General features: G+C 43.7%; 1 protein-coding gene across 2 annotated transcripts in view; it reads right to left on the bottom strand.

Moving 5' to 3' along the window:
* Nucleotides 1-5,031: 5,031 nt before the first annotated feature.
* KIF16B (kinesin family member 16B) overlaps nucleotides 5,032-13,744 on the bottom strand; it is a 252,959-nt gene continuing 244,246 nt past the window's right edge. The window contains exon 27 of one of the 2 annotated variants that reach the window (XM_012728321.1): nucleotides 5,032-8,911. In XM_012728321.1, the coding sequence (XP_012583775.1) occupies nucleotides 8,753-8,911 (159 nt within the window). In that variant the 3' untranslated portion in view covers nucleotides 5,032-8,752. The remainder of the gene's footprint in view (nucleotides 8,912-13,744) is intronic. The other variant, XM_004687156.1, reaches the window with a different exon arrangement.

Here is a 13,744-nt window from a genome sequence, read left to right as displayed (position 1 = left end):
CATGGCCCAGTACCAGGAGTGTCATAGCTGATCTGACCTCCTGGGATTAACACAGAGAAGTTATTTCTCAGGTGAGTAGCACTTCAGATCACTCGGGCAGAAGAGATGAAGCTGTCCACCTAGTATGGAGGGTCCCTGGGGAGAAGAGCAATTCTACACATTTTAGCAAGGGTACTGTTGCCAGCTGCAAGGAGAGCACAAGACACTGCATTTATTCAACAGACCCTTGACCATAAAGTGTACTCCCTGCCAGGTGCTCTAGAAAAATCCTCATCTCTGCCTTCAGGGTCTACCCAGACAGGAGCTCTGCCTTAGGTAGCCATGGAATTAGAGCAAATCCTCCCAAGTTGATTTTGTAGTCATCAAAGCAAATTTTTCAGTCAGGTAAGAGAGGAACAGAGAAAAAACAACTTTCATTTTGGCCCTGGAATGGGTGTCCTAGATGTTTTGGTTCTTGCCTTTGTAAAGCAATCTTTGAACCTTTTTTTTTTTTTTTCCCCAGTTTGGGAGAAGTGGCCTGTGACAAAGTCTGAGCGAGGCAGGAAATGCTCATGGCATCTTTGCCCCCGTGATGAACACGGCTTCACCCAGACTCCACTGGCCATGGCTGATTGGAGGGATAAAACTGCCCAGTCTCTTGGGCCTCTTGAAAAAGTTTTGACACAAATTTGACCTTTGTAGGTAAGCAGCTAGAAGGCAGAGGCCATGCAGTGTGAATTTCCAGGCTAGGGGATCCCTTGTCCAGCAATTGGGGTGAAGCATGTCCTTGCCTCTCCCTCTGTACTGCCTGTGAGCTCCTGAAGGGACCCTGGGCCCTGGTTGGTTTCAAGCCTTCATCAGATCTTACATCTTTCATATCTGGCCAGGTGCCATGCTGTCCTTCTCGTGACAATAGTTTCATGGGGAGCTTGCAGGATATGTACACAGAGGTCTGAGTGATTGCAGCTCTGCTTAACCAGGAAAAAGCACAAGAAAGAACTGGCCCCTGTGTCTTGGCTACTCTAAGGAACACGGGCTCCCTCGAGATATGAAGAGCATCTGAAGTTGTGTGGTGTGGATTGTAATCCATTCCTGGCACATTTATGGCTGCCTTCCTGGCAGGTTTGCTGGAAAGTTGGAGACTTAATGCTTTGAAGCCTGGCTCAAGGATGAAACACTAGGCTTGACCACTGCTATGGTGGCAGAATGTGTGGGTGCTCTGGGAAAGGAAGAGTCCTCCCCAAGTGCCCTTGAGCCTGAGCTGATCAGAGGCCACGAGCCACAGGCATGTGAGAAAGTGTCCTGGTGGAAGCCAGCATCACCTAAAGATGCAGCATCACATGTGGTGAGAGGACCCGCCTCCTCTTTCCTTTGCACTCAACACCAATAGATTTGCCCCTGAATAAAAGGTACTTAGGAAGACTGCATTTGAAGCAACCTCACCTTCACCAAAATTAATTTTGTTTTTGGTGCACACTTATCCCTCAGCTCCAGGACACCCACAGCGGCAAGCAGCGGCTGGACCTGACTTTGGAGAGCCTGGCTTGGAATTCCCACTCTGGTCCCACGGAGCATGACCTGTCACCCTGCAGCCTCTGCACCGGCTCCTCACCAGATGTGTCCTGCTTGTGTGAGACGTTTGCTTTGGTGAGACACTGTCCCTGGATGCTGCTGGGGGCCAGGGAGGACCCTCTCTGTTTGCACCTGGCTGAGAAGCTGATTCGCTAAATTTTCTACAAAATTAATGTGCGGAAAGTTACAGTCTCTTTGAATGACAACACTGAATTCATACCATCTGGACTAGACTGAATTTTTTGGGGGGGAGGTCCTGGGCACCGTCAGATGGATGGGAACTGGTTCCCTGAACCACATTCCCAGGATAGCAGAGAGGCATTTGGCTCTCATTCCAGCAAACGAGATTAATATACATTGAAAGGCTAGGCAGGACATCCATTTCTGCTGGTCTCATCCACACATGTCAGATTAACGTTATTTATAGGTTGTCTATTTAATCCCCAAGTGATCTTTCTGTTATGGAGGAGGCTGGGTGATTACATGCAGGCCCAGAAGTAGAGGTGTCTATTCAAGTGGGCTGCAGCCCTGGCACCCACAAGCGGACACGTGCCCCTGTGCTCACACTACTCTAGGTCACGAGCTAGCAGGCAGCTTGGCTACAGCTGTGCCTGGGTCAGGCCCCCGTCCAGTCACCAAGCAAAGACTGGACAGGAGCCAGAGACAGGACTTCAGCTTTACTGGCTGCCTGCCGCTCATATTGAGTTTGGACACCCCCTAGCTGCATGGCTAAAGGTCTAGGGAATTGTACTCCCTCTGCAATCTGAGCACACCATGAACACCCAAAGTCAAAGTGCAGAAGCAGAACATGAAGCCTCTGTGTGATGCACACGGGACAATCCTCTTGCTCCTAATTTTGTCCTGCTTGTCCTCAGGAAGTTCCTTCCTCCCTTGGGTGTGTGATTTTAGGTGAGGCCTTATTTTCCTTTCTTGGGAGGAGCCCTCCCAAATTGTGGGAGCTGGTGGGAAGGCAGGACCCCATTTACAAAATTCTGGCTTATTCAGCCTTTCAGGCACTCTTGCATCTGGCCTCTGTCTCCCTATCTACCGCTCTCCTTGTTCCACCCTCAACTCATAGTGACCGCCGCTGTCTGCTTTGGGCAAGTTGTCCCTAATTTGGGACAGTCTCTTTGCCACCAAAACAGTCCTCCCCTCTTGGGTCTTAGCTCAGATGCTACTTTCTCAGCAAAGTGACAAAGGTTCAGAGGAATATTTTCTAGCACGTGATTTCCTAGCTCCTTCTACTTTTTTTTTTAAGGATTTATTTATTTATACATACAGAACTGGGGTATTTATTTATACATACAGAGGTGTGGTGTGGGGTGGGGTGAGAGGATTCGCCAGAGACAGAATGGGGAGCAGAACAGCCACAATGACTGAAATATACTGCTGAGGGGAGCAGTGGGTGGGTCAGGAGAGGTCTGCCACCACTTGTGGGGTCAGCTTCCTGGCGGGGTATGGAACTCTTGCTGCAGTGGCTTTAGAGAGCTCCACAAAGCTGTGCTTTAACACATCGCGCCACCAGGGAGAGCCTTCCTTCTACTTTTGCTTCCTAATATTATCATCCTTTGCAGTCACATAATCGTATGATGGCTGGTCTGAGAGGAACAAGAGCCTCCGAGGCCTGGCCTTGCCCATGCTGCTCACCACAGTGTGAGGTCACCCCTATGTCCCCCTGTGCAGAGACCCAGATGCTCATGAGCATGTATAGAGTGACTGGATGAGGCAGTGGGCAGGTTCTCTAACAAGCAGGAGTGAGGGGACAGGGCTTGTGTGCTCTGCATTCACAGCGCCTCGCCCCCTCATCTAGGACCTTGGCACACAGTATATGTGGCTCGTGGACTCATAAGAATGGCCAGATTGGTCTGAGTTCCCCTTAACTATCTCCACTTTGAAGGGGTGGTGGTGGTATTGAGGGAGTGTGGCCTTTATATAAATTTTCCCAGGTGGATTTAAGCAGGGCAAGCACCTATGAACTTAGGTTCATATCACAGTGCTGGTCCCTCCCAGCCCAATAGGGGCACCAGTTGAGAGAGAGACCCAGGGGTGTGAAAAACATGGGGGAGAATGCCCCGGATGGTGTGAGGATGAGGTGAGGCTGTGCACTGGAAACAGGCACAGTGTATGTCATGGGGGCCATCTGGCTGGTACCAGTTTTCCAGTCTGAATTGTACTCATAAGCGACATCATCAACGGACATCTCAAGCTCTTCAGATGAAGAGATGCCCCAGAACTCTCACCGAGGGAGCACTGTATTCTTTAGAGTTCCTCACTAAAAAACTACAGTTCAGGCCACCAAAGCTGCCACTCTGTCAGAGTTTTGTCAGAAGACATATTACCGTTTATAAAGGTAACCTTCCTGGGCTTTCCCTGGTGGCGCAAAGGGTTAAAGTACCACATTAGGAAGCTCTCCAAAGCCACAGCAGCAGGAGTTTGATCCCCTGCCAGGGAGCTGACCCACATGGCCTTGCAGACCTTTCCTGACCCGCCCGCTGCGCCCCTCAGCATTGCATTTCAGTACAGCTGTCTGTTCTGCTCCCCACTCTGTCTCTGGTGACTCTTCTCATCCACCACACCTCTGACCTGTACCCCAGTTCTGTACACATAAATAAATCTTAAAAAAATAAATAAAAGGTAACCATCAGTGAGTCCCTATTTGTATTATAGGCATTGAAACTTGGCTTAAAACTCTATGTAAAAGAGTCATTTATGACAGTAAACCACCCCCCTTCTTTCCCATGGTTTCCAGCTTATTTTGGAGAGAAAAGTTAACAGAGTTTCAAATCAACTGAAGTGAAAATATTAAAAAAAAGCTCTTAATCACCACAAACTGGTGTATTGTTCATTGTGATTCTTTTCTGAGGATAGTCCCTGGCGGTTTTGAAAACACAGCTGCAGTCCTCCCTCCCTCCTTTCCTTCCTTCTGCAAGGCTGAGAAAGAAGGAGCCCCAGGAATAGCAGACCCTCAGGCTGTTCTTTAGTGAGAAGTTCTCAGGCACAACTTTAAGTGCTATTGGAAAGTAAGACTCCTCTGCAATTATGAACTGTGCATATGGATTCGTGACACCGAGGAAAATAACTGCTCGCAAGCAGTGAAGAAGGCGATATTCTCTACAGATCTTTCCTCCAGATTTAAATTCTGGAGAAAGGTTTCTCTTTCTGGTGGCCAGCCTTAATGGTAGCAAAGGCTTTGCGGTGCTAGCCCTTTGTGACTTTGTGCATTCCACTGATGCATCATCCATCTGCTGTGCGTTTCTAAGCTTGTACTGAGTACACACCCCTCTTATCAGGGCTTAAAGTAAGAAGGCAAAGAAAGAAGGCATGTGATCTCCATTCAAACACATCTACTTGCCTCTCTTTGAATGGGGAGGGTGGGAAGAGGGGGAGATCCTACCTTTTTAGCATCAGAGAGGAAGCAAAACCAAACTGGAGAATCTCAAATTTCTACTGAAGAGTCAGGTTTATTTTTACTAAAAAGTCTCCTTTTCAAATAAAGGGATAAAAAATGAGTATAGTCAAAGAAGGATATTTTATATTTAGTCATTTTGCAAGAGATGCAGACAAGGGAGAACCTTCTAGAATGGCACAGGGTAATCTTAAGAGACGGTGCCGGAGGTTAATGTCCAGAATTTCATAGTCAGAAGTGTACAAGGATACTACTGGCAGGAAATAAAGACAAACTCAGATCCTCGAACCCCTCACTGCAGTGAACATTTTTGTTCCTCCCATCATTTTAAAATATAACAGGAGTCTACTGGGTTCCCAAATAAACAAGCATTATGAGGAAACAGCCCAGCCAATGTGACCTCACTAACTCCCAGGTACTGCTGACCGATTTGAAATATATGTTAGAAAAAGAAGGAAAAAGTACATATTTGCTTGGGAAAAGCGTGGAAAAATTCCACAAATAATTCAAAATTCAAACAACACAAGATCATTTTTTTTTTTTCATATCAGAACAGGCACTCTAAACAATTTTTTTTTTTATTACTAACAAAGTCCTCTTCTTGAACATGGCAAGAACCCTGCCTTAAGGAAGTTTAATTTCTCAAGAATGAGTTTTCATAAATTAATGGTCTTTAGTTTTCCCCAAATGTAAAGCACCTGTCATGATAATTAAAATGGAAGCAGCTGTCTATACCAGGGAGCTATTTTACTCAAATTTCCTTATTCAAAATGAAAAGAAGAAAAACCAAACAAACAGATCTTTCCAGTAACAAAAGCTGACCTGAACCTGAAGGTGTATAGGATTATGGGAAACAAAGGCCTTGAGTGGCAGACATGTTGAACTTAACTCACCACACCTAAACACATCATTTTAAGCAACTGTAAAGAGATTGTATTTAAAAACATCTTTCCAACACTCCTGTTGGGAAAGCAGAACATTGGTGAAAATTCTCGCCTATGTCAGGCTTGAATTGTTACCTGCATTCCCTCTGCAGCTGTTAAACTTCAGTTCATGGATGCTTTAAGCTGTACAGCTTCTGCCCAGGCTACAAAAAACAAACCTGTCTTGAGCCTGGAGTGGGTTGTCAGAAGCCAAACTGAGCAGACTGGCTTTCTGCAATCAACTATAAGTGGTTCTGGGGCCAGACTGCCCTGTTCAAGTATCTCCAAAACATCTTCACTTTATGGGCCCGAGAATCTTCTAAATGTCTGTCACCAGGGAGCCAGCACAAAACTTGGTCACATGCCTATATCAATCATAGGGTTGACTGAATCTTTCTAATTCAGAAGAAGCAATGCCTGAAGGTGACAGGCTGAAAGTTCCTAGGCTACCTGGGATTTTAAGCAATTTTGAAGCACATCCTTTCCTGTATAAGATGTAAGAGGGAATGCTAAAGTTACCCCAAGAATTTTGTTTCAGTTCTTTAAAGTTGTCCACCTGCCTACAGAATATTTTGTAAGTTGATAGTGCCTCAACTTGAACTGTATCAAATGGGATCAGATGAGCATCTCTTCGTTACTTGATGCACTTGAAAGCAAAAAAATGTGTACATGCCAGGTTTCTTTTATTCCTTTGAATTGTTGCCAATTAACAAAGTGAAGTTCTAGTTTTGTCACCATCAGCCATCTTCATTCCAGAAAGGAATTCTATTATTTGTTTAGATGAGATTTCATTGGCTTTTCAACACTTCCCCGTGTCTGTGTCTTATTCAAATCAAGTTGTCTTTGAATACAACTAGGAGTTGGTAAGGTGACACCCACCCACACACCAGGACCACGGCTGGTCCACTTAAATGGCTTATTCCTCCGCTCGTAACCTTGGGCTTGAATGGAATCTAGAGACATTCTTGCGACGGCTTCATTTTCAGATGTGAAGAACTGAGCCTAAGGGAGGTGAAATGACTCAGGTCTGCATGTGATCTCCAAACGAATTACTTAAGATGAATACTAGAATCAAAGGAGCTTAGGAGTCCTGCTCTTCTTACAAATACGTGTATCCCTGCCAACTATGACTGTGCACTGTGAGAGTGTAGTGAGACCCTTGCTAAGAGTCTGTTCTCACAGGCAAAAGGGCAGGGGATTCATTTTCTGCTCAGTTGAAGAAAATCATTTAGTTTATTCAGCAAACAAGGGACAATCTACAGCGCTTAGATTCCTTTTAAGCAAATGACCTATGGCTAATCAATATTTCCCAGTTTTTATCCTTTAATCTCTAGGTCTAAATTCTCCAGTAGTAATTTCACCTAAATCTATGACTGTAATCACAACTGTAGATAGAAGCAAGTCTTCCTATAGTAAACAAGGGAAAAAAAAAATCCTCTTTTTTTTTTTCATGCAAACCTATGATATCTAATTAGTGTGAAAATAGTTCCCACCCCTTATCAAGATAATTGCCTCTTTCAGTGGATTTTTCAGCTTCAGGTTTTGTTGTGCAAGCATATTCTAGAAAGTGAATGCAAACAGGTTTTGTTACCCATTCATTTGTGACTTCAGTCATTATTATAACTGCATCTTGTCAACACAAATGCTGAATTATACATTATGTATCTTTCCAAGCACATTAGATAAATTTTTAAAGAGACCAGTAGGTACAATGTCACAAAATTAAACTGAGCTACAGGGTAGATTCCATAAGTTCATTTAATATTAACAGCTGAACTTAAATTTTGAAAAAGCAAGTACCTTTAATAAATTTGGTGTGAATGATCATATATTTTGATACAACTATTATACAGATGTGTGTGTATATATATATAAATCTATAGGTAGAATTATATACATTTCAATATATACTTCACATATTTTTGTATTTAGTAAAACAAAGCAGCTTTACTATAGATAGATGTGCAATGCGACAGTAAGTCCTGAGTAATTTAAGGGATCATTACTAAACTACTGTAAATTCTGGCCCCTCAGCTAAAGGCCCAGTAGATTCCATAACAAAAATGTGAATAAAATAATGTTTAAAAATATGCATTCAGTTATATGTCCATTTTGTGCTTAGCAGTAAAAGCGTGAGAATGTACAGTAGCCTTTTATATTTGGGAAAATTTTCTTAAATGTTCAAAATTAAACAAATACTCTATTTGTATGAATTTACAGAAGTTTTCGTGATGTTATGTACATCCAATTTGTCAAGCATGGAGGACTTCGGTCATGATTGAACAGAAATTCCCTTTTGCAGAATGTGAAATTCTGTGTAAACATCAGTTTTTAGGTATTATACAAAGTTCTGATTCAAAGGATAGGAAAAGAAAAAAATACAATCAAATAATTTATAATGCTTTTCTTGGGATATAGCCAGCCGCAAGGAAGGGATATACAAGATAAGAGTGCATTCTGGTGTGAGGAAACCAGATGAAAGTCATTTAAGGGAGGTCTGGTAAGTCTCCCACTTTGGGAGGTCCCAGGTTGGCTTGGCTTAGCGAGCCCAAGACAATCCAGCCACATCCATCTTGCCACAGGGGACAGACGCCACTGTGCAATAGGAAGGAAGCACTATGGGAAAAAGGCCACATTCAACTGCAATGGAACAGTAAGAGTTGCCCATTAAGGTCGCCATCAGCAAGCCAAGCATCCCAATCCCAAACTCAGGCACTAGGTATGAACTGGTGAGGTGGTCCTGGAAGGCTGCTTGTGTCGGCCTGCAGCAAGAGGGGGCAGACCCCAACCCTCGCCTGGGAGTGTGTCTTGTATCAGAGGCCAACTTCGACGAGAAGGCACTGCATTGGTAGTTCTTCTGTCACCTCCAGCTCTATCCTGTCCCATGGCTGCTGTAGTCAAAGACTCCTTTCTTGAAGAACGGTGAGAACTCACAAATGGTGTGTTTTGAAAGGGTCAGCCCCACTTTGTTGATGTGAAGGGGAGACGTCACAGATTGGAGCATCACACTGAAAAAGTCTTTGAGGTATTTCTGAGAAAGACACAAGTGTTAAAAGTATGGTCAAGACATTGTACGGTGAAGTCAAGGAGAGGAGGAGAAGAAACGTCAAGAAACAACTCCCCCTCCACCTGAGTCATCACCATCATCAGAAATAGCATATGTGAAATTCCTCCATTGCCTGAGGTATTATCAGACCAGTGAGAAGCATGGCCACGCAGATGACATAGCTTTGGCTTAGCGCTCTGGTTTATAGCAACATGGCCTCAAGCCTACCTGCAAATGATATCAGGGAAAGGCTAGCCCAGTGCCTGTTGCCAAGACTGCCTCACAACAATGTCACTGATACCCATAAATAAAAAAAAATATTTATTTATGCACACAGAACTGGCGTACAGACCAGAGGTGTGGGGAGTGAGCAGATTCACCAGAGACAAAGTGGGGAGCAGAACAGGCAGTTGTCCTGAAATATACGGAGCAGCGAGCAGGTCAGGAGAGTTCTACTGCACCATGTGGGTCACCCCTCTGGTAGGGGATCGAACTTGTGCTGCAGGGCTGTGATAGCTGCTAGTGCTGTGCATTAACCTTTGCTCCACCAGGGAGGGCCCCAATACCCTAACTTTTAAAAAAGTCATTCCCTCTCTCCCTCAAACACTCACTGATAAGTAGAAAGATGATAAAAGAAAACAAAAAGGCCAGCCATCTGTACAGTGCTAAATGTGCTGCTGATCTGCATTTTTTAAATAGCTTAGTCACTATCTGCTTCAGATCCTTCTTATAAACTAAAGGAAATGCTGGGGACTAGAAGGTCAGTTTCCAGTACTAATATTTACAAATGACTTTGCAAATCCTGTCCTCATCAATCAAAAATTCTTACTAAAGACGGATTTCTCTGAACCCTTGCTGCCCTCTTCTCCCACCAGCTACAGGTCTGTCACAGTATCAAAGGCCTTTGCTGTCATTGCACAAACAAAGCATATCCGAGACTAAGGGCCAAGATGCTGTGGACGAATTCAGATGTGGGTGCTTGCAGGATAGATCAAAGAAGAGAAAGTACACAAAGATGGTACTACAGTCAGACCAGGCAAACCTTACCCACAAGGGCAATGGATGGAGCGGATGGGGGGGCGGGGCTGACATAAACCTTCACCATCATTTCCCCTTGTTTGAAAAAGACACACAATCCTATCACCAGCTTTGAGTGTAAACACAGTAATTATGAACTCTGAATAACAACAGAACTGTTTAAGAACCATGCCCCAGAGCAGTGGTTTCCAGCAGGGGGATTTGCCCCACAGACAATACTCAGCAATGTCTTGGGACAGTTTTGATTGTCACTCTGCTAGGGAGTCACATCTATGGGTGCAGCTAACCATCCTAGAAGACAACCCCCACATTAAAAATTATTGTCTTCCAAATTTCAATAACTTCACATTTGAGAAACCCTGGCTAGAGGAAGTCGATTTCAGCTCTCTGAGTCATCGAGCTGAAATTGACATCTGAAAGACACTCTGCTGAAGAAAAATGTGTTAGCTTTCTTAAAAACAGTAACAAGGAACCTTAATAATTAACAATATTCATAATTAGCATGTAGAGCAATTTAAAGTTTCTAACAAGCTAAAGTTTTATGCTTTCTGGAGGTAAAACTGATGTGTAAGAACACGTCCTTCCAATGCACAACTTGATGAATCTCAACACATGTATGTGCCTGTGACATCACCACAGCAAGGTGATCCACATTTGCACCACTTCAGAGTTTTGCAGCTTCATGGCATCATCATACTCTACCTAGACCTGCCTCTTCTTATTGTAATGCACGTCTTCAGGTTGAGGAAACTGTTGTGGGAGAGGTAAGCAAGGCTGGTGATCAAACACAAATGTTTTTAACTCCGATTCTGTTTTCTCAGCTCAATATTCCTAATTCACAGGCCTCATGGGAACTTCTCAGAAAGGGTGTTGAAAGAGCTATCAGGTAAGAAGGTGCAAAACCAGCCCTTGAAGGATGTTCTCCAGTACTAATTTGCATCAGAGAAGAAAACCATCACCTTTCCTGGGGAAGAGAATCTGAGAAGAGCACCCTGAGAGAACGGAATTTCATCAAACATGGTTCCTAGCAGTGAGTGGAGACCTTGCCCAACTGGCCAACACTTGCAATGAGGAGCATGTGCCCGAGTGATTGATTTTTAGAAGATTTAGAAGAGAGAAATTCCCTAGGGGGAAGCCAAGGGGCTCTCACTGGTGGCAGCTGAATCCCTTTGCAGCAAAAAAGCGCCTGCCTGAGGTGACACCAGTGTCTCCTCATCAGTTTCTGCCGCAGGTCACAGACTGCAGAAACATGCAGACAAGGAGGAGGACAGTGTGCCCTCAAGATGAATCCTAGCAAAATAGAAGGTATTTAAATCAGAAACAGCTATTATGTTGACAATTGTCATAACTAGTTCACAAAACAGAGTCTCTTAAAGGTGCAATAAAACCTGAAAAGAGAAGTGAATATTAAAAAAAAGAGAAACCACTTGAGTTACCTGAGAGAGGGTCCCTCCCAGGTTATCTACATTTAAAAGGAGAACTGTAAACCAGGTCTTTTCCTTTACATGAACCGATTAGCAGGTTTTGACAAAAACCAATCTAATTTTAAACAGGACAGAGAATTTTTTTTTCTTCACAAAATAAGTTTCTGGTTAGAATTGGGCAGCCTCCGCTCCCTTTCCACAGACTTCACCCTTGGCGCAGAGAAATGTTTTATTTAAAAAGTGTTCTCTGCAGTGACCTCAGAGTGCTCCGAAGTATGAGGTGACCATGGCTTTGGTGACTATGACACAGGGTGTCTACAGTCACCTGCCAGGACATGTGATTATTCTAGGCTGCACTTTTTTTTTTTTTCTGCTGAAAGGGAAGAAAAAATGAAGGATTAGGGCTGAAAACAAAAGACAGAGCTTCCAGAAGTATCTTGAGGTCATAGACAGAATCTCCTTTGTAGGCCCCTATTAGCCCCACACACTGCAAAACCACATGAAAATGTTTAGGGGAGAACCTTGGTGGACTGGGGTCTACACAGAAAAAAAATGGTATATGAGTCATGAGTCTAATCAATTTCACAACATGAACACATGTCAAAGGTAACCACAATCCTGACCGCTCCCAGTTTTTGAACTGCATATTGATGGGATATCCACAAGATATTACTTTTGTGTACTCGGTGTCTGCTTAACAAGGTGTTTGTGAGATGAAAGCACATTAGTGGGTGTGGGTGCAGTAGCTCGCACGCCTGAGACATGTGGGATTGGTTCCAGACCACCACACAGGACATACTGCAATAAAAGTGGGTCACATGAAAGCTTTGGTTTAGCAGTGCATATGGAAATTGTTTACACTATGCCAACTTTACTAAGTATGCAATAGCATCCTGCCTTAAAAAAAAAAAAAAAAAAGCAGAACATGCGTCTTAATGTGACACACAGTGAGCACGAGCTGTTGAACAAAGATGCCCAGACTTACTTGATGCGGGTTGCCACAATCCTTCCATTATAAAATATATATATACTAACCGTGAAGCGTAGTAAAGTAAGGTGCAATAATCTGAGGTGTGCCTGCATTTCACCCATTGACGAAAGCAGTGAGGCATGCCACAGTCACTGCCTTCCTTGGTCGTTGGGTCTGAGCTCTTTTTATTAATGAAATCTCCTTCCATAAAATGATGCTCGGTGAGGTAAGTTTATTGCTATCCTTTCCATAAAGAAGTTTCCCCTTAAGGTTTTAGGTTCAATCCAAGATCAGTCAAAGAACTAGAACTGTGCTGTTATAGATCATGAATATAAATTACAATAATATATAAACTGCATACTTAAATACATCCATTTACATGAGTCATTTTTGTTACCTGGACTCAGATGTTTGAGCAGCTGCAGGTGAAGGGAGAATTAAAGTTCTCTGTCAAAGATATCCCAGCCCTCCCTGTTAGTGAAGTAAGTCCAGGAGCTGAGCTGCTTCCCTAGGGCAGTACACTTTATAAAGAGTATTACAAAAATTGAAGAACATTAGGAGTTTAAATGGCTTATCAGGGTCAGAAGGGCAAAGGAGGAAAAGGATTTGTGAAATCCAATATCCAATTTCTGTTTCTTTTACATGACATTTTCTCCATTTAAAAAGGAATACTTAAATTTCTGTACTGTGGGGGTCACAGAAGGCCTGCAAACCCTTGCCCCACCGGTGGCGAGTGTCACACCTGCTTCTTTGCTTTGCTCAACACCCTGGATCAGGGCCAGAGTGAAGCAGTCACACCCCTGGGGCTCTGCACATTGCAGCCCTGCCTTGGATTCAAGAGGCTGAAAGTCAGCTTAGCCCAAATCCTCTTTTAATAAGTCTGAAATCAGGAAACAAATGGCGGGGTAAAAGGGGCTTCACGGACAGCCTCTGGTGTGTGAGAGATACAGGGAAAGGAGAGGGCAAAGAGAAGAAAGGAGGCCACGGAGATGGATGGGCTGGCTGGGGAGGGCGAGAGAGGAGGACTGAGACAGAAGAGGTGGGAAGCAAGGTAATGGGTGTGGCCATGTGGGAGACCAATGCTGACTTTGCTGTTTTCCAGGTTCAGAAAACAGATTTAAGAATAATAAGAAATGTTAGACATTTATTTTCCTAGGTTACTTACTTTTTGCTATGTGCACCAATACTGAAATGTAAATTGTCTTCTTAGCCATACTTTCAGAAAATCACATTTAGATGGCTAATCTCTAAGGCATATTTCAGTACGAAGGGTACCTTGATTTCAAAAACCTTTTTTTTTTTTTTTTACAGTGTGTGGGCATATTTGTTTTGGAATTTGACTTAGACAGTGACAATGAGGACAGGGTAGAAGTGACTGGGAAAGAT

This window comes from Condylura cristata, unplaced genomic scaffold (assembly GCF_000260355.1).
Source record: "Condylura cristata isolate star-nosed mole 26May11 unplaced genomic scaffold, ConCri1.0 scaffold00022, whole genome shotgun sequence".
NCBI lineage: Eukaryota > Metazoa > Chordata > Mammalia > Eulipotyphla > Talpidae > Condylura > Condylura cristata.
The sequence above is the reverse complement of the archived record's forward strand: the minus strand, read 5'-3'. Positions and strand labels throughout refer to the sequence as shown.